This window comes from Crocodylus siamensis, chromosome 1 (assembly GCF_052110815.1).
Source record: "Crocodylus siamensis isolate JL-2025a chromosome 1, ASM5211081v1, whole genome shotgun sequence".
Taxonomy (NCBI): domain Eukaryota; kingdom Metazoa; phylum Chordata; order Crocodylia; family Crocodylidae; genus Crocodylus; species Crocodylus siamensis.
This window is the reverse complement of record NC_143395.1, coordinates 97,085,679-97,112,768: the sequence shown is the minus strand read 5'-3', so window position 1 is coordinate 97,112,768 and position 27,090 is coordinate 97,085,679. Positions and strand designations below refer to the sequence as shown.

Here is a 27,090-nt window from a genome sequence, read left to right as displayed (position 1 = left end):
AGTGCAACCTTTCCTCCCTGTCCTATCCCTCCTGTACAGCCTATAGCCCTTGATGTTCACCACCCAGTCATGCATTGGGTCCCACCACGTTTCAGTGAGCCCCGCTACGTCTGGGTTGGTGTCAGCTAGCAGGAGGGTAAGTTCCTCTTGCTTGTTTCCCATACTATGAGCATTTGTGTAGAGGCATTTGAGGCCTCTTGTGGATGTGTGCACTGGCCCCCTACTTTCAGCATTACCCTGGCCCCTGTCGCTTACCTGCGTATATGTTCCGCTCATTAGTCTAGGCTGGGCTGTACTTGTGGGTGTTGCTTGGTTTGGCAGTCCAAGGCTTCCTCCACCCTCGTCTTCCCCTTCCCCCAACGAGCCTAATTTAAAGCCCGCCAGAGGAGATCCGCCAACCTAGAAGAAAACACATGCTTACCTTTAGGAGAAAGGTGGAGCCCATCCCATCCAAGCATGTCTCTTGTTGTGATGTGCAGGTCGTTGTCGAGGAAACCAAAGCCCACCTCGAGACACCATTCCTGAAGCTGCCAGTTGGTCTCTGCAATGCATGTCACATGCCATCTTCTACGTCCGCTCACTGGTAGGACAGAAGAGAAAACCACCTGTGTGCCTATCTCCTTCATCACGCTCCCCAGAGTGTGGTATTCTGCCATCAGGTGATCAGGGCTTCTCCTGACAGCATCATTAGTACCCACATGGATTAGGACCATGGGGTAGTAATCGGTGGGCTGGATCACGGCCTGGGTCATCCCCTTCATGTCCTGAATCTTTGCTCTGGGTAGCCTGTAGACCTCGCATGTCGAGGAGTCCTGGCGACAGATGAGGCCCTCTGTACCTCTCAGGATGGAGTCGCCTATGATGATCACTCAATGCTTTTTCCTCTGGGACTGCTTAGCTCCTTCGGCCTGCTGGGATCATGGAGAGCATGGAGTTGCTTCCTCTCCGGTTGCCTCCTCTCCTTCTTTCTCCTCCAGAGTTGCCAGGGCTTCGTACCTGTTCTCCATCCAGACTGGAGGAACTGGTACTGCAATGTTACAAGCATCCCTGGTTCTGGAGGTGACCGGCTGCCACTCTGCAGTGGAGGGCTCTTCCTTGGGTGTGTGGCCCTGCAGGAAAAGAAGATAAGCCGTCAATTTCATCTTCCACCTCCCTGGTTCCCCTCAGCCTGCTAACCTCCTCCTGGAGCTCCCTCACCTGCGCCTCCAGGTCCCTAAGGCAGGTGCCCACAGGACAGGTGTGGGGGTCCCCAATCCTTGCCCCCGCTTGCGGGGCAACTCCTGCAGGCTGGGGGGGATGGGGGGGGCGCCAGCCCCTCCATGGGCTCTGTCTGGGTGGAGGCCTCAGACAAGCCCCGGGTAGGCGGTGTCCCCCAGGCAGGGGCCCTGGCAGCACTCTGTGTCGACACCATCATAGGAGTTGCTGCTTGTTTATGGCTTAGTGCGGTGTTTCACCCTGCCCTAGCAGGAGTCTCCCTCCTGGCCCTTCCTGCTTGCCCGCCGGCATGCTCTGTTTGCGCGGCGTGGCTCAGGAGCGTGGCTCCCTACTAGCTCAGCTAAGAGGGATCCTGGGGGGCTTCCACTCCGGATCCAGCTCAGCTGCATCCGGTCCCTCTGCCCACTTACCTTAGGGGGATCAGCTGCTGCTGCCCCTGCTGCTGGCTCCGCTGCTGCTGTGTCCGCCTCTGTTTCGGGCCAGGTAAGGGGGCACATGTGCATGCGGGACACACGTGCGCCTGGATTCCTCCTCTCCTCCCTGCTCCTGGCTCCCTAAGCTGCATGGAGCACCTCCCTCCCACTCCCGACACCTGTATTTCTTGTCCAAAATCCCACAGCCAGGATCCAGAAGGGACCCCGAGGGTACACCCAGCCCAACTGCTGACCCATAGAGCAGCAAGGCAGGGCAGCCAGCGGAGCCCTACCTGTGTGTGTGTGTGTGTGTGTGTGTGTACACACAAGTGGATTTGAGCCATGAGCAGCGTTTGTTTTGCCATAAAGTGTTCCATTCTCAGGATCCTCTCTGGTCTCTGTGGGAAAGATGTGCAGCTGTCTATCCAGGCTCCCAGCCTGCCCTGCTCTCAGCTCCCAGAGAAACCAGGCATCGGCCTGCAGCCACCCTTCTCTCCTCCCCTCCTCCACAATCCTGACAGGGCCTGGAGGAAGGTACCAGGGCCCCCAGCACAGGTCCCTGTCCCAGCCTGGGCTGCAGCCAACACCCAGTGCCTCTGAGGGAGGCTTAACTCCCCACTCCCTCCAGTCTGTGGAGCAGCAAGAAGGGGCAGCCAGTCAGAGCCCCAGGCTGAGCTCAAGTATCATGACACCTGGGGGCTGCCCTACCATTGAGCTCCCTGAAGTCTGGGTTCCTGGTGTAATGGACTGAGGTCTCTGTGGGAAGAAAGACACAGGGTGACTGGTCCCTCATTGCCCGAAGATTACCCAGGTGGCCGGCTTCTAGCTCTCCCCTCCCTCTCCCCTGGAAGGAGCCAGCTGCGTCACAGCCCCGGGAGGGGTCCGCTGGAGACTCCCCGACGCGCGCGCACAGCCCCGAGCTTCCCCACCCTCACCGCCACTCGGCCCCACTCCTGCCATCTCATTTGTTTTCCATGGCGGGCTCGCCTGGGATTGGCGCAGCACTTTGCAGAAGTGTAGTCACCTTATTGGCTCTCGGACCCTTCCATCCCTGCCATTGGCTGAGGTTCTGTGACGCGCGTCTGGCTGCAGTCAGGGTCTGTGAGCGCACCGCGCTAGTCCCGCCCTGCCCCTCCCCGCCCAACCCAGCTGCAGCTGCCTGGAGCCCGCACTCGGGCTGCCCTGCGTTTGCAGGGGGAGAAGCGCAGGGCAGTGATTCCCTGCGTTTGGGAAGAAGCCTTTTTAGCTGCCTGTAGTAATACTAGTTACCAGAACCGGGCCAGGAGGTCATGTTAGGGTGGATCTTGGGTGGAGTTTTCCTTTAGAGCCACGGGGGCGCTGGCTGCCTGCTGGGACAGGTGGACATGTATCTCCTGTGTTCCTACCTTTGCAGACCACTGTAGAGCCTCCCTTACTCACCTTTGGCTTTTCTTTCCCCTGCTCCCCCTCTTACCTTTTATTTTCAGAATTTCCACCTATTTACATCCTCACTGTCATCCTGTCACACTTTTAGCTTCTCTCATTCCTTGAAGTCTCAGAACAGCAGAGATTCCCTATGTCTGAAAAAAAGTGATTGCACCCAAAAGCTTGCTAAGAACCTTTTTCCAGCTACTCCGTAGGTCTGATAAAAGATACCACGTCTACCCAGAGATCCTTGCCTGCCTTTGCAGATGTCTTGAAATTGTTTGGATTCTAGTCTTTTCTGTTTTCTGCTTGTGGCATACAAGAGCTTTGCTTTCTGAGGGCTGAAATGCTTTGGTTCAGCTGAAGTCATTGGACTCGCTATAGAGTATCTTGCATGAAATATCTATGATAGTACACAGGAGGCCAGGCAAAATAAACTAGTGGTTTCTAATAAAATCGTTCTATATTTAAAAAAAATGAATCAGTCTCTAATTAGCTAAACTAGTCCCTGTTGACAGTGTGGCGTAGTTGATTTCTGCTAATGTGATCAAAATAAAATCAGTGTCTGTACTGTCAGTGAAGTCTTTCACCTCTTATCCCATAAAATATCACTAATTTATAGGATTAAAAGCATTATTGGGGGCTGAGATATAAGGTGTTTAGGGAATAAATGGAGAAGAGATCAGGAAGCAGACTTGGAGATTTTACAAAAGAAGGTAAAAGTGAGCTAAATGTAAAAGTGAGCTAAATCAGAAAATGTAATGGTTGTTGGTTATAGCCATGTTGGTCTAAGGATATAGGCAGACAAGGTTCTTTGGGTAAATCTGGTATCTTTTATTAGACCAACTAAATATTTGGGGGAAAAAATTCATTTTTCCAACAATTTAGTTGGTCTAATAAAAGATATAAGATTTACCCAAAGAACCTCGTCTGCTGGGAAATGTAAGTGTATCAGGAACTTGTCTCTGGCAGTTGATACCTGAGAGCTGGAAAGCTCATAGGATGTGAGGACCCACTGTGACCTGTTGTACATCTTTTGACTTCAGTTGGGTTGCAGTGGGATAGAATTTGATCTTCAGAGATTTGCAACAATGACTGGAATTAAACATAGTGAGAGGAGAGTGTCCCTAGGACATGTATTGAATTTTCTTTAGGAGATGAAGGAGAGAGAAAAATAAAGCTGCAATCAGAGTAGAACAAGCAGATGAAGTCTGGGAAGAAAAACAGGTTTTTAAGATTTATTTTATCCAAAGAAAATGAAACTACTTCACTGAAGCATGCTTGCGTGGGAATTCAGTACTGTCTTCTGGGTAAAACGGGATCTTTCATGTAGTTTAAAAGAAACTTCAAAGCTTTCTTTTCTGCTCCTTGAATAGAGCTTTACACCTGGAAGGAAAGGTGAAAAGATTAGAGATGTTTTGCAGCCTAAAACCCTTGTTATGAAACATCAGTGTTATACTTTCATCAGTTATTTGGCTACTGGAATAAAAACGTATACCTCTTTTAAATTAAGATTTTTTTTCTGAACTGTTACTTTAAATGTTTTAAGAACAACCTTGCCAATTCATTCCTTAGTTCAGTTTGTTTTAGAGAAAAATCCTTTTTTTTCCCTCCCACCCTTTTTTTAATTTGGCTGGTTGATTACTTTAGAGCTATGCCTCTTACCCCTTTTCCCCCAAAGCCAGAATACAGAACAAAGAGAGAGGTCTGTGATTTTTTTTTTTAAACGTACTCTTTTTCTGCTTTACAGTAGTGAAACTAAATTCAAATGTCTGCATACAAGCAATATTTTGCAGATCGATTTTTCTCTTTGGTGCCCTCAGTAATTGAATATAAGAGCTCTTTCAGAAAACTAATTCTGTGAATGAGATTTCATTTTCATTGCATTGTGAATATCCATTTTCTACAGTTGGTTAGAAAATTCTGTTTTTCTGCCAAAAAGAAAATTTCTCGTGTTAAAGTTTTGAGTCTTTGAAAAACCTTGATACTTACCAAAGCGCATCTGGTATGTGGAAAGAGTACAGGATCTCCCCACCACACCCCCACCATTGGTCCTCCCAAAAAACCCCTCCAGAATTTTCTGTTGGCCCTTGTTTTAGTCTTTTATAAAGATACAGTGTGCACTTCATGTTGTTAACATTAAAGCTGTTCTGTTCTGACAATGTCTCGTTCTGGAAGATGAAATCAGCTGTCATTTTCTAGGTTGATTGTATTTTTGGACTACTGGTCTTGGTAGCATACCCTTAAACATTGCCATGTGTCTGAGCAGCAAATTGAAAGAACCTTATGCCAGAACCTTAATGAAAATACTAGAATTACTTGTTGAAGATGGGCAGGCTGTTAGGTATAGCATTTTCACTGTTACACACAGGCTATGCTATATTTGTGAGATCAGTACTTCGCACACTTTCTTTTCAAACAAAAGCCCAACAGCCTATGGCTGTGGAATGGATTTGTAGTAACGGGTGTGGGGGAGCAATGTATTAGAGTTATTTCAGCATATGATATCGTTGGCAATGAAGTGTATGTGCTATGAGGCCTTTCGTTGTCCAAAGACTCTGAACAGCAGCAAGGAGTGAATATATTTTGTTTTTCATTGTAGGTGAATTAATCGCCATCAGGTTTCTTAAGAACTCTTTCTCTATGGTCTGAAGTTTAATTGTGTAATTTAATTGTGAAAAAATGTATTTGGAAAGATAATTGTGCAGAACTACATAATCTAGTGCAACTGTTTGCATCATATCTTTCATTAACAAAGTTTTAACATGGCAGGCAATTCTAACTATACCTTGCAATATAAACGAAAAAATATTGAGACAGTCTTATCCCTGGTATAATGTCACTTAGTCTAGGGAGGCATTTGGCTCACTTTATTTTCCTTCAGAGGTTACAGAAGATGTAGGAAGAGGGTTGTAAAAAGAGAGAGGATGACATTTTGAAGTTCATTATTATTTTTAAATGCAAGCTCATGCTGTTCATTCAACATCTGGCTAGAAATACATATTTTACGACCAGCAGTGAAGTCTTAACAACCAAAACAAAATAAACAGTTACTTCAAGGATCCACTGATGGTCATTTAAATAATTTAAATCAGACTTGGTAAAAAAAAAAACCCTTTTTAATATAGTGGATATTATACAAGGCAATTTTATCATCCCACTCTGACCCCTGGTTAAAAGCTCCAGTAATTGAGTTTTCTGAAGACTGTTCAACCCTTGACTGTGTCTAAGAAGGCAAAAGAATTTATTAAGGCTTCTTAATCTCTGACAATGGCAGTGTAGACTATGTCTAGTAAAGAGCATATACTCTCCTAATTTTCAAATCTACTCCCTCCACAGATTTGCAGCTCTTATTTGTAAAGCAGTAGTAGATAAATGCGTCCACCAGAAGTGTTCTGTTCTGTTCTGCTGCCACTCCTTTAGGGGAAATTTATTCAGTATTATCCATTGCTTTCTTAACATGTACAGGCTTATCCCTCAAAGTAGATTGGAAAGGAAAATGTAATGCCTAGCAGAATAACTTTGTAGAATATATTAAGACTTACTGTGGAGTTGCTACAAAATGTTCAGTCGCCTTGTTTTTGTTCATCTGAATTCTATGTAATGAATTACCTTAAGATGATATAGAGTTGTATCATACTTTTTCCCCATTGATCTTGATTTGCACATGTGGTGGAATGGGTTTATTATTATAGATGTGTGTTGGCACCACAGATCGTGCAACAAACAGTTATGGGACATGTAAGTTTACATTTATTTGAAAAAGCATCACATTTCTCCTTGAGGTGAAATTACTGGGGCCTACTGTTGGTGATACCCAGTTCTGTCAATATTGCTAAATAAAAAAAAAAAAAAAAATCCCTCTAATTGGGTTTGTGCCAATGTCATTTTCTCTGACTTTGCCACCAGAGGCTCTTGACCTAATTGATCAACAGTTCCTTTTGTAACTATCTTCTCCATTTTCCTCTTAATTCTGTTTTATTTTTCTTAAAACCTACTGGTACCTTATGAGAATGTTTGGAAGATATTTATTTTGAGATGCACTTCGGTTATCATTTATAAATATAACAATTTTGTTGCACTGTTTGCATACAAATAGGCATTTTTCCATAGAAATTTATCCTCTGGTCCTGTTTGTGCCATTTTATCTTTTGGATATAATTCTCTACACGTGGCATCATCACCATGAGTGTTAATTATAATGTCACAAACAAGCTTGTGAACTTAGGTGAGGTCTTATATCCAAGTAAATCCCACACAGATCTTGCGTGTACAACATTCAGAATAGGAAGTATTAAGCAGAATTACCTGTTAATAACGTTTTTCATTAATACCCTTTTGCTTCCTGTGGCTTGTAGATTTCCCTGTGTGAAATAAATGTTCATCTTGCACAGATAAAAACAGTAAAGGCGCAGGGCCTCCAGAGGAAAATGGTCAACCCAAAATAAATACGGGAGTAGATCTGTTTTTTTTTACATCTCCTCCTTATTTGCTTTTCCTGCTTCGGTCCATATGTTTTCTGACTGCAGGTGTAAATGATACAAGTATTTTCAAATTCAGTAGTGATCTAAAGTGGCAGTTCCATGGAGCCTCCATCTGGGTACCCTAGGTTGAATACAGCCCATTTTATATGAGGAGTGTATGTGGGATGGTGGTTCAGCAGATGTTGTATTTCAGGCTTAATATGGGCTACTTGCCAGCAGGTTGCAGTGGGAAAATACCAGATGTTAATAATCTAAAATTGTGAAAATGCCAAATTCGTAAAAAGGAGCCTAGGGTTTGGACAGATGAGAGATTAAAAATTAAAGTTGATCCTTATTGTAATAATGTTCTCAACGATAAATCTTCCAGTTTATTTTCTGTCCTCTACCAAACTCCTTCACAAATGTAATCTGACTTCATATATTGCAGGCAGAAGCAACAAATTAACAGCCTACATCAGAAGATAAGGGAGAATGAAATAAGAGCTCAGCATGCCAGACTGAGCCATCTTGTGAATTGTGAAGAGTCTTTCATGACTAATTTACAGGTAGGATAGATATCTTTATTTTAGTAAAGTGCTGTGTTACATTTTAATTGAATGCTTCAGAAGTACTCAATGGTATGTATGTTCAGATTTCACTGAGGGCCAAAAAGTAAAGTTACCACAATGATTCATTGCCTATAAAGTTGAATAATGGATGTATTTTGCATACATTTTAGAATGTCCTATTAGCATGAATGTTCCAAGTGACTGCAGAAATTTGGAGGCAGAAGAGGGGGAAGTTGTTGCCAGACATTTTCCAATTAAGTACTTTCGTAATAAATGTATTAAGCTGAACTGTTCCAGTTGAATATATTTGAAACCTAAGGAAAGTACATGTTATGGAAGATGAGTTTAGGGGATTGTAGCAAAAGCTAGCTGGCAGCGCAGGCTATAAAACAGGATGCAGGGAGAGGTTGGAGCTGAAAGAACTTCAGCACTTCGAATGAATAAAGGTGATATGGGAAGCCTGGAGGAGGTATCATAGTAGTGAAAATGTGGCATCCTGGCATGCGTAAGTCTCCCCAGGTTCCTAGACAAGTACTCTGGTTGCTAACCTGGGCTGAAGCCTGTGATGTCATGCCTTCACTACAGTTCATATCTGTGCTAGCTGGGTTAAACCCAAGTACAGGTAGACCTACATGTAGATTTTGACCTTTGCACTGAAGACTTAGCCATAGATGTAGCAGAAAAAGAGGCAAAATAGAAATTCTCAACGCAAGTATATGAAGAAATTATTCTCCTGTGCTGTCCCTTTGCTGTCACCTTAAACTTCTTGTCATTTAACATTTAACCAGATCCTTAGCTCAAGTCCCTCAGCGTAAGTCCCTCTATCAATGGAGTCCAACATCCAGCCAATAGTACCATTCAGCCTGGGTAGCTAGTGCAAGCTGGGGGGTGGAGCTAGAGTCAGGGCCTGCTATAGAATTTGGGGCCCCAGGATTTCAATGGATATGGCAGTGGGTAGGGTTCAGGGGAGCAGTGGCTGTGTCCTCAATCAGGCCTGGGGTGGACTTGACACCTCTGCTCTAGATCACTGGAAATATGCTAACAGATGCCAACTGAGGACCTGGCATAGGGTACATCTGATAGGTCTGTGAGAAGCTTTGGTATCAATTCAGAGAGATTTGGAGATTTGGAAGGCTTGCAGGAAACAGAAACTGAGACGAGGGAGGGGGCTGGGATGATCTTCCATATATGGAAAAGGCTGAAGGGGGACAAAAGACTGCTCTGATATTGACATCTGTAGCTGGCCAGTGACTGTGATCTTTCTCTGAGTTAGTTCCCCTCCAATCACAGTGTTCTGGGGGAGGGACGTAGAAACAACGTATCAGGCTGTGGCTCGCTATCTAGTCTCTTGCTAGCTAGTCTCTCTCCTTCTAAGTTGTATCCAATCCTTTCCTACTTACCTTTGTCTACAATCTCTATTGGTATCCCTATCCATTCCTTTCAAATTATTCTTCCCCCAACATTCTCTTATTTGTTCTTGTTAGTCCGTCTTGATTCTTTCCCCGTACAAAAAGAAATCTGTGTTTTCCCTGACAGTATGTCATCACTGTGCAGGAAAGCACAGCATCTATTACACACAAACACATTTTGCAGCACACCAAACATTATGAAGCATGCTGAAAAGGCAGGTGCCAGGTCTTCTGGCAGGGGTAGAAGAGGGGACAGAGGGAGAGCTGCAAGTTCCTCCCATCCCAAACATAGTTGCACCCTCTTTCCTGGTAGCGATGGGTCTTCTGTTGCTAGTGGTAGCAAGGAGGTGGTAGCAGTACCTGCACCTGCACCACCACCACTATCCAGCAGCAGCATGACATTATCCACCCCAATTTCAGTTCCCAGCATTAGCCTTCTGGTGCCAGAGGAGGAGCTGTAACTGGAAGCAGAGGAGCTGAGGGCTATAACAAAGGAAATTCTGGGGAAGGAGGGGGAATCTCAGTTTGTTCTCCACACCCCTCAAAGTTTCCCTTAGAGGCAGGTCTCCTTCTCTGGAAGGCACTGCAGAGGAGGTTGTGGGGGCAGGTGACTCAGTTGCTCCTGTTATTGTGCCTCTGCCGGTGAGAAGGGGAATAAGGCAGGATCCTCATCCTCAACCCAGAAGTGGGTGGGTAGTGTAGTGTAGTGTGACGTCATTTTGAGGTGGCAGATGATCCCAGAAATGTTACCTGCCAGCACTGCTGAAGGCAGATCAGCCCAGGGCAAGAATGTGAAACACATCCCCACCATGGCAATGCAGCTGCATCTCAGAAGGCAGCACCCCCATGCCCTTGTTCCTCCTCAGCCTGACACCAGTGGGAGCATGCCCAAAAAGAAGCCCCCTCTCACTCCAAAGTCCTTGTCCTCAAGAAGCCACCCTGGACCAGTGGGGGAAAAGCAGAGACAAAGTGGGGCACGTTCTGAAGCCAAACCAAGTCACTCCAAGCTTTGGGGAGATGCTTGATCTGGATGTCCAGCCCTTCTCCTTAGTTGAGCATCCAGGATTCAAGCAGCTCATGGCACTCATGGCCCCATCATATCAAGTGCCCACATGCACCACTGTTAGCAGGACAGTGGTGGCCTCCCTGCATGAGTACTTGAGGGAGGAGCTGTGGAAGGCAGTGCCACTGGTAGCCCTGCGCATGACCTTGGACATCTGGAGCGGCCAGGGTGGAGATCATGCCTACCTCTCCCTCACAGGGCACTGGTGTGATTGGTCAGGTAGGTGGGCTCTCCTTCAGGCAGAGGTGATGGATGGGTCCCATATGGCAAAGAAGATCATAGTGGCCATAAACCGCATGGTGCAGGGGTGTCTCATTGGGTAAGGCGAGTTCACCCATGGGTTCATGGTCACCGACAACAAGGCCAATATGGTCAAGGCGGTCCACGATCTGCTGTGTAGCACACAGGTTCTACCTTGTACTAAGGGACGCCTTGGAGGGGGACAGGGCTCCCAGTGATGGCGCCATCACTACCAGCCAGCTTATTCTGAAATGCAGGAAAGTGGCAGACTACTTTCACTGCAGCATCAAAGGGGACAAGATGCTGTGGGACAAACAGATGGAGCTGAGCATCCTGCAGCACAAAATCATGCAGGATGTGGAGACTTGGTGGAACTCCACCTGATGCTGGAAAGGCGGGTCGAGCAACAGAAGGCCATTTATGAAATGGCATTGGTTAGGGAATTTGGGATCAGCAGCCCCCTTAACAAAACAGAGTAGGATATCATCTCTCAGATCTTGGTGGTCCTCAAGCCATTCCTCAAGGCCTCTGAGAGCCTCTGCACCAGCAATGCCCTCTATAGCCAGGTGACCCCCATAATGAAGTAGCTTGAGAATGAAATGGAGAAGTTCCAGGGGATCGATATTCCTGGTTGGGGCAAGTTGCTTTCACCAGAGGTGCAAGCACTGGTGAAGCAGGTAAAGGAGGGCATCAAAAATGGTTGGATCTATTGCAGTCCAGTACGGTCCACATGCTGGTAGGCATGTGCGACCCAAGGGTGAAGGGGAGTTTCTGCAGTAGTAAAACCCTCGATCACTGGACGGAGGTGCTGGTGAACAGGGGCAAGGAGGCAGAAGGGCAGAGGCAGGAGGACATGGAAGAGCAGGATCCACTTTCCTGTGCCAGCACTCCAACCATGAGCCAATCTCTTCCACCACCAATGTGGGCCAAGGGCATGGCTTCAGTGTCGGGGTCCAGAGGCACCAGACCCCACCATAAGGCAGGTAGAATCATAGAAGTAGGGTCGGAAGGGACCTTGTAGATCTTCAAGTCCGACCCCCTGCCTGGGCAGGAGAATAAACTTGGCTCAAATGATCTCAGCTAGATAGGCATCAAGCCTCCTCTTAAAGACCTCCAGGGTAGGAGCCAGCACCACTTTCCTTGGAAGTTGGTTCCACATCTTAGCCGCCCTGACTGTGAAGTAGTGCCTTTGGATGTCTAGTCTAAACCTACTCTCTAGCAACTTATGGCCATTATTCCTTGTTATGCCAGGGGGCGCTAGGGGAAACAAGGTCTCTCCCAAACCCTTCTGGTCCCCCCTAGTGAGTTTATAGACGGTCACCAGGTCCTCCCTCAGTCTTCTCTTGTGAAGGCTGAACAGGTTCAGGTCCTGCAGTCTCTCATTGTAGGGTCTGCCCTGTTGTTCCCAGATCATGCGGGTGGCCCTCATCTGGACCCTCTCAGTGTTGTCCACATCCCTCCTGAAGTGGGGTGCACAGAACTGGACACAGTACACCAGCTGTGGCCTGATCAGTGTTGCACAGAGGGGGAGGATCACCTCCTTGGCCTTGCTTGAGATGCACCTGTGGGTACATGACAAGGTCCATTTAGCCCTGCCAACTGTGACCTTGTGTTGTCGGCCATGTTCATCTTGGAGTCAGTAATGACTCCAAGATCCCTTTCTGTCTCTGTGCTGTCAAGCAGGGAGTTTCCCATCTTATAAGTGTGCTGCTGGTTACTACTGCCCAAGTGCAGCACCCTGCACTTGTCAGTATTGAAACGCATCCTGTTTTTGTTAGCCCACCCCTGTAACGTATCCAGGTCTTGCTGCAGTCTTTCCCTCCCTACCAGTGTGCTCACCTCACCCCAAATTTTGATATCATCAGCAAATTTAAACAGGTTGCTTTTCACCTCATCGTCCAAGTCGCTGGTAAAGAGATTGAACAGCGCAGGCCCAAGAACCGAGCCCTGGGGGACGCCGCTGCCCGCTTCTCCCCAGGTCCAATATGACCCATCCACCACCACCCTCTGAGTACGACCCTTCAGCCAATCTGCAATCCATCTGACTGTGTAGGCATCAGTGCCACAGTCGCCCAATTTTTTAATGAGGATGGGGTGGGAGATGGTGTCAAAGGCCTTGCTGAAGTCCAGAAAGACTACATCCACTGCAACCCCTGCATCCAGTGCTTTTGTGACCTGATCATAAAAGGCAGTCAGGTTGGTCTGACGTGACCTGCCCCTAATGAAACCGTGCTGGTTGCCTTTGAGCATCATCTCTGGGGCCGGCCCATCACAGATGTGCTCCATGATGATCTTCTCAAAGAGTTTCCCTAGGATTGAGGTAAGACAGATGGGCCTATAGTTGCCTGGGTCCTCCTTCCTCCCTTTTTTAAAGATGGGGACCACGTTGACCATCTTCCAATCATCTGGCACCTGGCCCGAGCACCACGAGCACTCTTAAAGCCGTGCCAAGGGCCCTGAAATAACCCCTGCTAGCTCCCTCAACACCCTGGGGTGGAGAGCATCTGGACCGGCTGATTTGAACACGTCCAGCCCTTCTAGAAGCTCTCTAACCCGGTCCTCCCCAACCTGAGGGCTGGAGGCGTTCCCCTTGAGTCCGTCTTGCATCACGGTGGGGAAGTCCCGGTCCCTGCCCAAGAAAACAGAGGTGAAGAATTGGTTAAAGAGATCTGCTTTCTCCTCTGGCGCAACCACCAGATTGCCCAGAGCATCTTGCAGGGGCTCCACATTTCCTGGTGCTTTCTTCATCCTCCCTATGTATTTGAAAAAGGACTTTTTGTTATCTTTGATCTTGGACACTAATCCTAGCTCTATGTCCGCCTTAGCTTTCCTGACAGCCCTCCTACAGGCCCAAGCAGAGGACGTATACTCCTCTTTGGAGATAGCACCCACCTTCCACCGGTTGAATGCCACCTTTTTGGCAATCAGGCATTCCCGTACACCCTTGGTGAGCCAGGGGGCCTTTCAAGCACTGCTGCCCCCCTTGCTTTTTGTTGGGATCGTCACCCCTTGGGCCCTGAGTATAGTTTCCTTAAGGAACGACCACTCATCTTGGGCACTGAGCTCCCCTGCTCTTGAGAACCCCAGCGCCTCTCCCACTAATCTCCTCAGCTCATTGAAGTTGGCCCTCTTGAAGTCAAGTCTACCGCCTTGCTGCAGGCCCTTGACACCCTGCGCTGGATGGTGAATTCCAGCAAGCGATGATCTCTATCACCCAGGTGGTCAAGGACCTGGAGGCCCCTTAACAGGTCGTCACCTGTGGCCAGGACCAGGTCCAACAGGGCATTTCCTCTGGTGGGACTGTGCGTTTCCTGAATTAAGTGGAGGTCCTCTGTCTCGGCCAGGAACCTCCTGGAGCGGTTCGACCTGGCTGACTGTTCCTCCCAGCAGATGTCCAGGTAATTTAAATCACCCATGACAACTACATCCCTTGCCTTAAGTGCCTCTGCAAGCTGGCCCAAAAATTCCTGGTCCAGCTCCTCCCCTTGGCTGGGGGGTCTGTAGTAGACCCCCACCATTAGATCCCTCTCCCCATGGCCCCCTTATGTGTTGACCCAGAGCACTTCTGCTTGCCCCTCTGACCCCATTTTGCTTGCAGAGGATGTGTATTGCTCCTTGACAGAGTGCCATAGTAGCACGGGGGCCTTGGTGGCTACCTATCTCGCTGAGGATGTGGAGCCGCTGCACTGCCACCCCTTCGCCTGTTGGGCAACCTGTAGCCAAGTGTGGCAGGATCTGGCCACGGTTGTGCAGGAACACCTGTTTTGTCCACCAACCAGTGTTCCAAGGGAGAGGGGGTTCAGCGTTGCTGGTGATGTGACACTCCACCATACCTCCATACCTCCTTGGGTCCTGGTCTGGTGGAGCAGCTGGAGTTCCTCAAGGTGAACCTCCTGCTGCTGAGGTTCCCCAAGCTCCGTGTGCAGACAGAGTGAGTGCCACCCTCCTCACTCTGCACCTTTATTGCTTTTTTTTATTTGCTTTCAGAACCTTGAGGTGCACTTTCACAGAAACCCCTCCACCACTCTGCCTAAAATCCGGCAGGCCGCATGCCTGCATGAGAGGCTACCATCCCTGCTGCTTTCATCCCACTGTGCCGCAATGCACACAAGGAATATGAGTTTTGCTTTAAACAGTTTGAGGGGCATTTTCACAGAAACCCCTGCACCCATATCCTTGAAACTTGGCAGGCTTCATGCCTTCAGAAGAGGCTACCATCCCTGCTGTTTTCATTCGAATATGCAAAACAAATGACCAAGTTATAGGTATTTTAGTGATTCCCCATTATAGTCTATAGCCTAATCTCTGAATCCTCCAGATCAAATCGGGTCAGTGATTTGAATCACCAAATCAAATCACTATGTCTCTGAATCGGCCGAATCTGAATCGAATACTTGCTGCTTCACACAGACCTAATATCTCACAGGAAGAAAACTTTGAATGCCAGTCATCTGCTCTGCAGCACATTACTCTTTGACTTTTGAGTATGTCTGTAATAAATGTGTATTGGGTCAAATGGAAACATTAACTATTTTTAAGCACATGTGGAAGGTATAGAAAACTCTTCCAACACATAAACCTAATAATTTTGGTGTATATTAGTTGCTCTCAGGGATTGGGTGAATGAGACTGTTTCTAAAAGAATAAAATGTTGGTGTATCTTTTAAATGTGTGTCAGTTTCCAGCCCCCTCCCCCCCATTGCAATCTGAAATCATTGATATATGTAATAATATACATTAATTAAATGTATTGTAAATACATGAAGCTTTTCATGATTTAATTGTATTTTAAAACCAGTCTTTGAGATTCAGCTTTAATTTGTTTATTCATCCTCTACTACTGGAGATTTTCTTAGTGGCTTTCCTCATAGATGGTTTTAATCCCTATAAATTTTTAATGATTTTCAGTATTTTGTCTGTTGTGCTTAGGGGGCATTATCAGTTCAAAATTCATCTTTTCAGGTATGTCAAATGGCCTTTTAAACTTCTCTTTGTCAGATTATTGCAAGAGAAGCTTTTTTCTTTCTTAAATTCCTATTACTTTTTGCCACTCCTGCAATCCCACACTGATCTCACCATGAACAATGAAAAATTATTTTCACTCTTATGATTTGGGAAGGCAACGTGCTTTAACAGATAGGGTACAAGAGAAGAGGCTTCACATCTATTCTTACCTCTGCCACTTGGCAACCTCTTGGGCAAGTTACTTTGCTTCTCTTTACTTCAGTTTCACCATTAATTGTATGTAGATCATAATGCCTACCCCTTCATAAAATTTAAAAAAGCTAAGAATCGCAACATTTTGTTCACAACCACCTGGTTTAGGTGGTTCTGAACAAAAGGTTCAAGTGGCTATACTGCTGCAGTGGGATAGTGTTTTAGTTTGTAAGCACTGCAGAATTGTTTGCTCTCGCAAAAGAAATCTAATTTGGTCCCACAGGCTGTGTCCAGATGAGTGCCAACATCTACTATGTGGTACTGCAGACCCATGTGCAGTGCCACACTACACGTGGAGGTGTTCCCTGTGCTACTACCTTGCAGCACAGAAGGGGTTTTTTTGACCCTTGGACATCCCAGGGTCAAAAAAAAACACACATCAAAAAGCAGAGCAGCGCATGTGGCAGTGGTATGCACCGTCCAAAACTGAAGCCTCTCTGGCTCAAGCCACACTCCAGCTGCTGGCCAGGCTCCTAGCTGCAGGAGCACCACAGCTGCAGCTCCCCAAGGCCCCCAGGACCCTAGGTAAAACTGGTGGAGCCAGCAGAGTTGCTGGCCCCAGCCTTCCGTATCCCACCTGGAGCTGCCTTCTGCACACCAGAGCGCACGTGGCATGGGCATTCCCTGGCGACAGGAGGTATGCCACTGCTACTTGTCCCCAGGGAAACAAAAGTCTGTGCTTGTCCGGACATGGCCACATACTACAACTGTCTCCATTTAGGTTTTTTGTGAAGGCCATTATTCCTACTATTATGGTACAGCTGCCAAATTCAGTTTATTTTCCTTCTTTACAAAATACCATTTCCAGAAATGACTCTGGTGGTATCTTTTGTTCTGATGCTTAGAAATCATGCACAGATATCAGCTGAAATGTGTCCTACTGTTTCGGCTTGTAAAAAGTATACTGCAGCATTAAGGGTCTTTGTGTTTATTTTGGGGGGTTTTTTAAAGCGGTTTATTTCTCATGGGCAATCTCTGTTGTGCTATCTCATCACAAAGCATTTTATAACATATGTGCTATTCTTTTTGCAAGACTACTGGTTTGTTTTCCAGCCTACTAAGTATGAGTGTTTTCCTTCCTCCCCCCCGCTTTAGGAGCCATCTGGTAATTTCAAGCTAATGCGAGCTGCACTTTAACTCTTCTTTTTTTCTCTCACTCTTTATAAGCAACCACAATATGAGAGCACATCACTGCAACCTCAGTTTTCGGAAAGATCAGTATCCCACTGTGAGGCGTTTGAGCGAAAACTTGCAGCAGTTGCGACTAAAGAATTGGAACTCAATGAGTACGTTAAACAACTTTCAAACAAATCTAGTGAGGATAAAAAGAAGATGGAAGAGAAAGTAAGTGATTTTCATGTTTAACTTCTGTGACACTGGGCACTTTTGCATGTGTTCCAGGGGTGGGGAGGGGACAGCTCTTTAATTAGAGTGGCTCTGAGAGCCACTGTAATTAAAGCGCTGCCATGTCTCGTGTATCAGCGTCCCTGCATTTAAAATTGGCACTTGAACGAAAGCTCATTTGACAAGCTTTAGTTTAAGTGACCCTGCTGCCATTTTTAAGCACAGGGATGCTGTTACACGAGACACAGGAGGCTGGTGGAGCATGGCAGTTGCCACGTTCCAGCAGCCTCAATTAATCATGTCTGCTCCGATGTGCTGGAATTCCAGGGTGTCGGAGCAGCCTGGGCACTCCATGTACAGGTGCCCTGTGATGGCAACAAACATAAACAAAGTGATGCTAGAAGCAGCTGCCCCAGGTACCAGTCTAGAGCAGTGCACTTGTTACCACATGTTGAAATTTTAATTTCTGTTCATTTAATTTGTTGAACAGGTTCCCTTAAGAGGACATGCTGCTCCTCTCCTTCTAGCTAGGAGTAGTTGAGGGAGAAGGTGCAGAGTATGACTTCAGGGGAGGCTGTGGGTACATGAGAGGAGACATGGAAGGCCATGTAATCAGCGTTCTGAAAATGATGGACATTGCAGTAGGCCTATCCATGACCTGAACCTTCTCTAGAGAAAGAGAAGTGTTGGTGTCTCTTCAGGATGGGATGCTCTGTCAGTTTTTGCTCCCAGAAAAATAAGAGATTTCTTTGACAAATCATCAAAAAAATTTTCTAGTGTGTGTCTACAGCCCTCTGGCATGCCTGAGGCTCTTGGCTTGAAAAATTGTACCTGGAGAAAAATATTATCTGCTAAACTCTTTTGGAACTGTTATTGGGTTCTGATCTGGCCAGTGGCGTACACCTATTTTCAGCAAGATCAATGTCCCCAGCACCCCACACAGAAATGTCAGCTACATTTAAAACTTACAGTTCACATTTATCTGTACCGTAGGTGTTTCTTATCTGGTAAGTTGCTTGATTTCCGGGTCTGAACAGCACAGATATAATTTTTATTAAATCACATTCTGAATGAAAAGAGGTTTGGGGTGTATTTGTATTAAGTCCTGTTAATAAACCAAGTGCCAGGAATGCATGGTCATTCTGGGACTGGTCATAAAACATAACAAAGAGAATCTTTTTCAGGCTGTTGGTGAATAAAGATTGGTTTCGGAAAGCTGCCTTAAACAAAGCAGCTATTTCATTGTGATGTCCTCTTGTATAGTTGTCAGATTCCATCAAGGTTGAAGCTCTGTCTGAGATTCCTATTGGGTTAAATCTTTGTAGTTATGCATTTGAAACAGTTTTCTTATTCCTGTAGCAGATGCACAAAATAATATTCTAAAACAAGCAGAGCGACCTTCCTAAGAAGATATTATCTGGCTGCTTCTTGTAGTGTGTGTATTTAATAATATGAGAACCAAAGAAAAACCTTTGTAAGGAGAATCGTAAGAGTGCCATAAGGCATGACACTAGAAGTGGTCTGGATCCCAGTAGTGGCCCAGTAGGTAGAGCACAACACTGGAGCCTGGAAGGCCTTGGTTCTGTTCTGTGGCCACTGGCCTGATCAATGACTGGGAGCAAGCTGAGTCACCACTCTGCACCTCGGTTTCCTTGTCTGTGAAATGGAGGTAATGATACTGAATTCCTGTTTAAAGTGCTTTGATGGAACACACTTATGTGAGCGCTAGATAGTTACTTTATCACACACAGTCACCAGCTGGATTAGGACCCTATTAGGCACATCATGAGAGAGATTTTGTGCTCAAAACAAGCAGAGAGAGAGAAAAAGTGACAATGTTACACACCCAGTTAGTGGAAGTGAGAGTAGAGCAAAACCCTGACTACCAGTCTTCCTTCTGTCCAGTATAGCTGTTGGCCAAATTGCATGGCTTCAACCCATAGTAGTTACTTAAGATCTTTTGAAGTAAGTATGTAAAGTAATTTAATAAAAAGGTAGGGTCATATACATTAAAGGCTAATGTGCCACAATTCAAAGAATACTAACCTAAACTTGGAAAAATATACCAGTTTCTAATATGAACTTAGATACCTGAGTCCCCTTTCCTGAGTAGCAGTAGGAACAAAACTTCCAGTTTTACTGCCTTGGGGAAGGCACTTTTGCACTAGTCCAAGAAACAGTTCTTGGCTACTAGTTTTTATCTGCAGAGTCCCATGAAGTGTAGCAGCCAAGTGCATACTCATTTACCGAAGAGCTATTTCTAGCACTTTTTGGATACTTCTACAATCAGAATTAAAAATTAAATGTATAAATAAGCATTTTCAAGTCCCAAGGCATGGGAGGTAAAAAAACCAAACAAAACTGGCTTCAGATGCTTCAAGACTGCATACATATTTAAACATCATTGAAGTCGAGCAAAATAAACAACCATTTCATTTCATCTGTAATAGTTAACCCTTACTTACCCTTACCCTTACTTCTGGCTTGGAATATAGCTTTGTAGATCAGCTGGTTTTGAGCCTTGTGATACTGATTTCCAGATTATCCTGTACATATATTTTCTGCCATAATCAAAAGATGTAATTTTCTTCCCTTTTAGCTTAAAACTAGAGACAGATACATAAATAGCCTGAAAAAGAAATGCCAGAAAGAGTCAGAACAAAACAAAGAGAAACAGAGGCGAATTGAAACCTTAGAAAAATATCTGGCTGACCTGCCAACGCTGGATGACATAGAAAGTCAGAGTAAGCAGGTAAGCAGTTTTCTAGTTGTAATACTACTTAAGATGTGCAGATTTAAAAATATTCCATGACATCCATTGTTGATGATTTTGTAGTTCTTCTTGCTTTCATTTCAATGTGTATCGCTAGTTTTGTTACTTGGTTAGAGATATAAATAGTTTAAATCTTAAAAAATGCTTTTACAGTGTAAAAAGGATATTTATAGTGAAGTTAAGTGCACAATAGTTGAAAATTTAGTGATGAGACTGATGTGTAGTCAGAAGGTAACTGTAAAGCTGGAGCTTGTAGGAAGCATTTTTAATATAAAATGTACAATTTATGTCTGACTGTTCTGATGTTATGCTTTAGCTGCAAATTCTGGAAGAGAAGAACAAGCAGCTCCAAGAAACAGTGGCAGATTTGGAGAAGAAGCTTGGAGAAGCTAGAGCACAATGCAGGGAAAAAGAGCTGCAACTAGTGTGTCAGAAAAAAAAAGAAAAGGAATTGGTCTCAACAGTGCAGAGGTATGAATACCTACTTGAATGGCACCCTAGGAATGAATACCTACTTGAATGGCACCCTAGGAATGGTTTAGTGCAGTGGTTCTCAACTTTTTTTTGGAATGGGACTCATTTGTAAACTTTGGCCTGTCCCAACCCAGTAAATAGTTCAAGTAGAAAACGGCCCCCTGGCCCCGCTGGTGCTCCTCACTCCCAACCCATGACCCCCCGCCCCCAGGCCTCAGCCCCCGCAGTGTATGGGGCTGGGGGTGTGTATGTGGTAAGGAGGGGCACATGACCCCTGAGATTTGTGCGGGAACAGGGCTGCACAAGCCTGTAGCCAGGCTTTTGGGGTGCATAGTCTCTGCACTGCAATTCAAATCACCTGTAGTATCGTGTCTTCTGGTCTCTCATTCCTGCCCCTTATGATGGGTCTCATGAAAGAGCTTTGCAGAATAACTGATGTCACCAAATCGCTCCTACCCCAGGAGAATGTTCTCTGGTCTCCTGCAGCTCATTCCAAGTCCGTGCAGGCTAGCACTTACCCCCACTTCACCATTCTTCACATGAATGCCTTTTATTGCTGTGACAATCCTGCTTTCTAATTTAGAAACCAGAGACCACTTCAACTATTTCTAGGCTTTCAGGGAAGATTAAATGATCCCCTGTAGATTACACAGGCACAAATAAAAAGGTGTATCCGTTGTAAGCTGGAAACAATGTGCCCAATGATCTGACTGGCTAGACGTCCCAATCAGCTAGCCTTTCATCATGGAAACACTTTTAGGCAGCTGTCCTGAGGTGCACAGCCAAGCCAGTGAGGGGCACTGAACTGAAGTGACACCCACCAGAAATGAGTGAAAATGAGCCTCTTTTTCATGGCCTCTCTTTTTTTACTCGTTACCACACATCACTGCAAATTACATTTTCTCCCTATTATTTTTAACATAAGCTTTTAAGTGGCACTAGGAATCTAACCTACACCATGACAACATTGTCAGTAATCCAGCTGGAATTTTTCCATGGAAATGTGTCCTATTTGTTCTTTTACAAGCATGTAAGGTCAATGCTTAGGCACCAGCTGCAGATAAATCTCCCAGAAAACTTCCTCCATTGTCTGTGACAAAAGGTAGGAGATGGAGTTGGGACTTTGAAGTATCTGACCCTTCTGTGGCTTGGCTTACCCTTCAGCCACTATCAACTGCGCTTCCTCCTACCACCTAAAGTCACTTATTCTCTCAGAATACTAAGAGTCTGTAAACAATGCTCCTTTGTTGTGCACATTTCTTTTTTGCCAACTCTCCTCCCACCTTGGTGGCAATAAGCCAGGATGCCAGCTCTGGCATGCCCATGTCTTAAAGACAGTGATGAAGTTATAACAACAGGAAAGGGGCTGCCTATATTGCTCATAACTGGGGGTCTGTCCAGGTTTCCTGTTTTTCACAGAAAAAAGCAGATTTTCTCTTTTTAAAGGAGAAAAAAAGTAGACTTTCTCCTTTAAAGAAGAAAAAATGCAGGAAACTGTGGTTTCCCTTTGCAGGCTGGCAGAGATCCAGCCTGATAGGGGCTGCTTGGGGCTGGGGGGAGCAGGACGCAGGGGGCAGTATTTGCACATGGCGGCCAGGCAGAAGTAGAGAGTAGCTCCTGCTAGGTAAGTGGGGGGGAGGAGCGGGGTCAGAGGCTAAGCATCTGGGGAGGTGGAGGTGCACAGGCCATATGGGGGGGATGGGACACAGGTGATGTGGGGCAGGCATGTGTCCTCCCAGATTTCTGTTCCTACGGTGGGGTTGTAGGGCTGTAGCCAGGCCATGGCAGCACAGCCTGCGTCAGGTCCCGCCTACTGGGCTGCAGAGGTGGCTCCTGCCTGGAGCTGGTCCAGCCTGGCTGCAGCCCTGAACTGCACTGAGGTAGAGATTTCAAGCCATCCATCAAACTCTTTGTGTAACAAGTATGATCTAAACCAGTGTTTCTCAAGCCCTGGGTTGCAACCCAAAAGTGGGTCACAAGAATATATGAAAGGGTCACAAACAAACTTTAAAAATGGATTCTCCTTTAAAGGAGAAGAGCATGGGAAACCACAGGTTTCCCCTTGCAGGCTGGCAGAGACCTGGCTACAGGTCTCTCTAAGTCAAAGCAGTCCTCAATGCTACTTTGACCTTTGCTAGGGCTGTGTAGGCGTCCCCCAAGCAGCTGAGAATCCAAGTAGCACACAAGTTTGTTCCTCGCCTGCTGGGCCAAACCTAAGCAGAGTGTCCTGGGAGACACAGCACAGAATCTGGTCTGGGAATTATTTTAGAACTAAGGAATACAATATTTGCAAAGGTGTCTATACAGGACATGTAGCAAAGCTTCTCCTTTGTATTCAGGTGATTATTCTTGTCAGCGACAGTAATTCCAGGGATTTCAGGATTTTACACTACTCGTCCTCCAGTCTGTTTACTTGGACTGAGGCTGGACTATGGGCCTACAATCTCGGTGGGTGTGACAGTAAACCAGGTGATAGTGGTTGTGTATATTTTCCTCTAGAACATATTTCAGTTTTAGTGCTTTGCTCCTCCCCCAAATAATTCACTGATATCTCTTGCATCTTTAATTCTCAATTGCAGTTTGCAGCAAAAAGTAGAAAAATGCCTGGAAGATGGTATTCGTCTCCCCATGTTGGACACAAAACAGCTGCAGAGTGAAAATGAATGCCTCAGAGAAGAGAATGAGAAAGCCAGTAAGGTAGTACATGGAACTGATTACAGAAGCTATTGGTAGCATTTGTACCCCTGAAGCCTTGTATCTTGCTGTGTTGTTTATGTTATTTATCACTCACTTAGGATTTATTTCATGTTTATTGCTAATTGAGGTTTCCCTTCCACACATACTTCTGTGGTCAAGGCTTTTGTTTTGCATGAATTTTCAGTTGCTCAAAAGAAATGGGCTTCAATTCAAATGTAATGCAGAGACTAAGTTTTGAAGAAGAAACTTACTTGGCTAATTGTGATCAATTGAGCAGCTAGTGGTTTCATGATGGGAACTGCCATATAGGTGCAAAGGATTTCTCATTTAGGTCTTTTAGGGGATGCAATTTAAAAGATGTGCTTGATATTAGAAAATAGTTGCATCGGAATTTATGGAAAAACTGTCACTTAAAACTAATACAGAATCAGACTTTTTTGAATGTGATGCTCATTTGTTTTCTTCTTGATAGGTCATAGACAGTCAACAACATCAGATAGCTGGGCTGACTTTAGAAATTCAGGTAAGGAAATTATCATCATTTGCTTTATCACTGTTTCACCGAAGGCTTAGCTGTCATGTTTTAGCTTCCACTTACCGCAGGGCAAAAGCATGCACGTAGCCAGTAATTTTGGTGCATCTAATTCATAGTAAGACTCTTGCCCACTTTACCACATTGTAGATTTTCCTGTGTCCATACCTGTAGTTTGTTTATTCTCTTCTTATATTGGATATGTAGCAAATAGTTTGTTAGGGAAGTTTAAGAAAGGAATGCAAAAATGGGAAGTAATATCTGCTTAGGCTAATAACTTCATAACTGAATTTGGATTTCAGGTGTGAGCAAGGCAGAAGTCTCTGTTTTATTAAATGCAATAATTCAAAGTCTAGCATTTAATATATTTTCACTAAGGGGGGGATAAAAGATTCTTAGCACTTTGCCAGTAGGAGCAAGCTAGAGATATAGCCAGCTCTCATACAGCTACCGTATTATGCTGATGGTCTAAAGTTAGGGGTGCTTGGGCCCTGGCTACAGTCCAGATCTCTACCACAGAGCCATGGCATCCAGCTCACAGAATTCTTCATGGGCTGGGAAATCTGAAAGCAGGGGAACAGTGGCAACTAATACTGCTGCCGTGCACCCCTCCCCTGTCCCTTCATCCCTCAACTGCCAAATTCCCAAGCCCCATGCAGCCAGGTTGGAGCCAGGCTACACCCCCTCCCCCTTGCCCTGCATACTGGATCTGGCCTGTGGATGGACTGGATACCGCTTATTTGGCCTGCACACAAGTAAGTGATCTAAAGGATATTTCATCAGTGGTGTGCCGAGCTATTTGTTACATTTGGCTCTGTGAGTAAGACTGTACATTGTTTAGCAGCAAGTCAAATAACAGGCACAAATTGCAGGCCCCCAAGAGAGAGAAATACACATTTGCTCCCTAAATATATAATTCCTCGTGTACATTTGCTGAGACATCAGCATTTGCTCTAACTCTGTCTTCAGTGGATGGAAGTCTAATAGGCAAAGACTTAAAGTTAAAGGTGTTATTGATCAGTTGCTATAGTGTGAGTTAACTAACATCTACTACTGAAGCATATTCAGTCATCTATTTTGGTAAAAATGGATGCATCTAGATGTGTAGTTAGTGTGATGTGATTAAGTCAGGCACAGTTTATGCTGGAGAAGACAGCTCCTAGGCACAGTGTCTGCACATGTGTCTGGGACAGCTGTACTTTGAGCTGGGGCAGAGCAGCCCAGGGCTGGCAGTGGTGTCCACAGGGTCAGCCCTGGGTTCCAGATGGCAGCAGTGGAGGCACGAGGGTGCTACAGGGCAGAGCTAGGCAGCAGGCAGGCTCCATACTGTAGCACCCTCGTGCCCCAGCTAGCCCCTGTTGCCATCTACATGTGCATTTCAGTGAAGTAAATTTCCCTGCTGTACAATCGTACTATCCTCAACAATACTATCCCATGGTGGAGTTAGTTAATTACTGCACCCTAATTCCGGTGCACATGTGGACTGGGATGCTTTATTTATTGTGCTCCATGCACAGATTGGGCGGGGGCATGTAACCCTCTGTCCCCCCCACCCCCCACCAGGAGTCCAAACAGTGGCAGGGAGCCAGCCCCTGACCACTGGACGAACTGCCTGTGGATCTGTCCTGCTCCCTGCCAGGGCCCTGCAGCCACGCATTCCTGCCCCAGGCCTTATGTACCGCCTGGCTGGGCAGCACCCTCAGCCCCACCACCAGGCTTACCTGCAGGAGCTGCTGTCTAGGCTTCTTGTCAGCCATCATGGCATCCCCCTGCCTGACTGCCCCCCTCCTGCTCCCCAGAGCCCCAAGCAGGCTGGAACTCTGCCAGCTTGCAGAGAGCCCTTTGCAAAACTGCAAAATCTAAACATTTCCCCATTAAAATGAAGAATCCACATTTTTTTCAGATAAAAGGGGAAATTCACCTTTTTTTCTGTTTTTCTTTGGGAAATGGAAACCCTGCATCCCTGATCATTTCTTGTGTGGTTGGAACCAGGGTTAGTTTGGGTTATCTGATTGTTTTCGAGGATTCCTTTCTGAAACGTCTGACTCCATGCACTTTATAGGGAGCATGTGGATCTAATTTGGAGCTGAGGATTTCTTCAGGTAGCAGAGCTAAAGTATATGGGCTTTGAACAGCTGTGTGGGTCAATAAGGCACCTCTTCTCTGGCAGTCTTCCCTGTAACCAGAGGCGAGAGTCACGCTAGTAAATCTATCGTATTCTTTGCCTGATATCTGACTAAGTAGGCAAGGAGTCACGAGGCTAGGATCTTTGGCCTGTGCAGGTTATGTTCTTGCACAAGCTCACAACATCTGTCGCTTCTCTTCTGCCTTCTTCATTGGGAGCACACTGGTTCTTTTGTGACTGGGCTTTCTCTGCCTATAGGAGAACCAGGACTGCCTCATGCTGAACATGCCCTTTTGATGCCCCTCTCTCCCAAGTATGGGAAGCCTGATATTTGGTAAACAACCATGTCCTTACATATTTAAACTACAGTATATTAAATGCAGCAGTCGGAAGGCTCATGAGGAAATTCATTTACAGCACTACACATCAGTGTACTGGAAAGCAAAAGCAATAATTTAAGCTTCTGGGATTCCTAGGAAAGTACCATTTATCAAGTTGGGAATACTTTAGTGTGCAGATGTTCTTGGGACCTTTCATGAATTCTAAAACTTTAACAAGATTGAATTCCACAGACTTTTCCAGGTGTCCTCTCCCCTCTCCATAGTTAACGATCTTCCCAGCAGAACTATACAACTCACATATTTTCCCCAAGCAGTCAAGATTGTGACATCTCTACAAATATTTATTTTCAAATATTATGATGTATTTTTTTTCCTGGCCTTTCTTGTGTTCCTGATATTTTGCCTGTGTCTAATTTAAATTTGATTTCTGAAGCATGGCACAGTATTGTGTAGATTTGTAGAGCAGGTTTCACTGTGCAGTTAGGGTCTGATATGCCTCATTTGTATTGCATAGTGAGCCAGGCTGTGAAATTCCTGTGTTAGAACTACACCATCCTTTGAACAGCATAGTGCTCTGTTCCTTGAGGTTGTTCTCCCTTCCCCCTGGCCCTCCATTCCCTCTGCATCCTTAAACATGTCTGGGGGTAAGGTGTTTGTGTATGTTCCTAGCTCTCAAACCAGCTGTAGATCCTAAAATAGTCCACGTTTGGTTCACCCCCAGCCTCAAGAATTGTTTCATTTTGATTCTTTTGCCTGTCTTTGTGTAGCCCTAATTCTTACTCCCTTATGATAGGCTGGAGAACCAGGTTAT

General features: G+C 45.7%; 1 protein-coding gene across 2 annotated transcripts in view; it reads left to right on the top strand.

Annotated features, from left to right (window-relative positions):
• The window catches only part of CEP85L (centrosomal protein 85L), a 171,746-nt gene that overhangs the window by 130,160 nt on the left and 14,496 nt on the right, over positions 1 to 27,090 (top strand). For both annotated transcript variants that reach the window (XM_090038580.1, XM_090038589.1), the window contains 6 exons: positions 7,944 to 8,061; positions 17,161 to 17,337; positions 19,937 to 20,089; positions 20,427 to 20,581; positions 23,164 to 23,281; positions 23,754 to 23,804. In XM_090038580.1, coding sequence (XP_089894706.1) covers positions 7,944 to 8,061; positions 17,161 to 17,337; positions 19,937 to 20,089; positions 20,427 to 20,581; positions 23,164 to 23,281; positions 23,754 to 23,804 — 772 coding nt within the window. The remainder of the gene's footprint in view (positions 1 to 7,943; positions 8,062 to 17,160; positions 17,338 to 19,936; positions 20,090 to 20,426; positions 20,582 to 23,163; positions 23,282 to 23,753; positions 23,805 to 27,090) is intronic.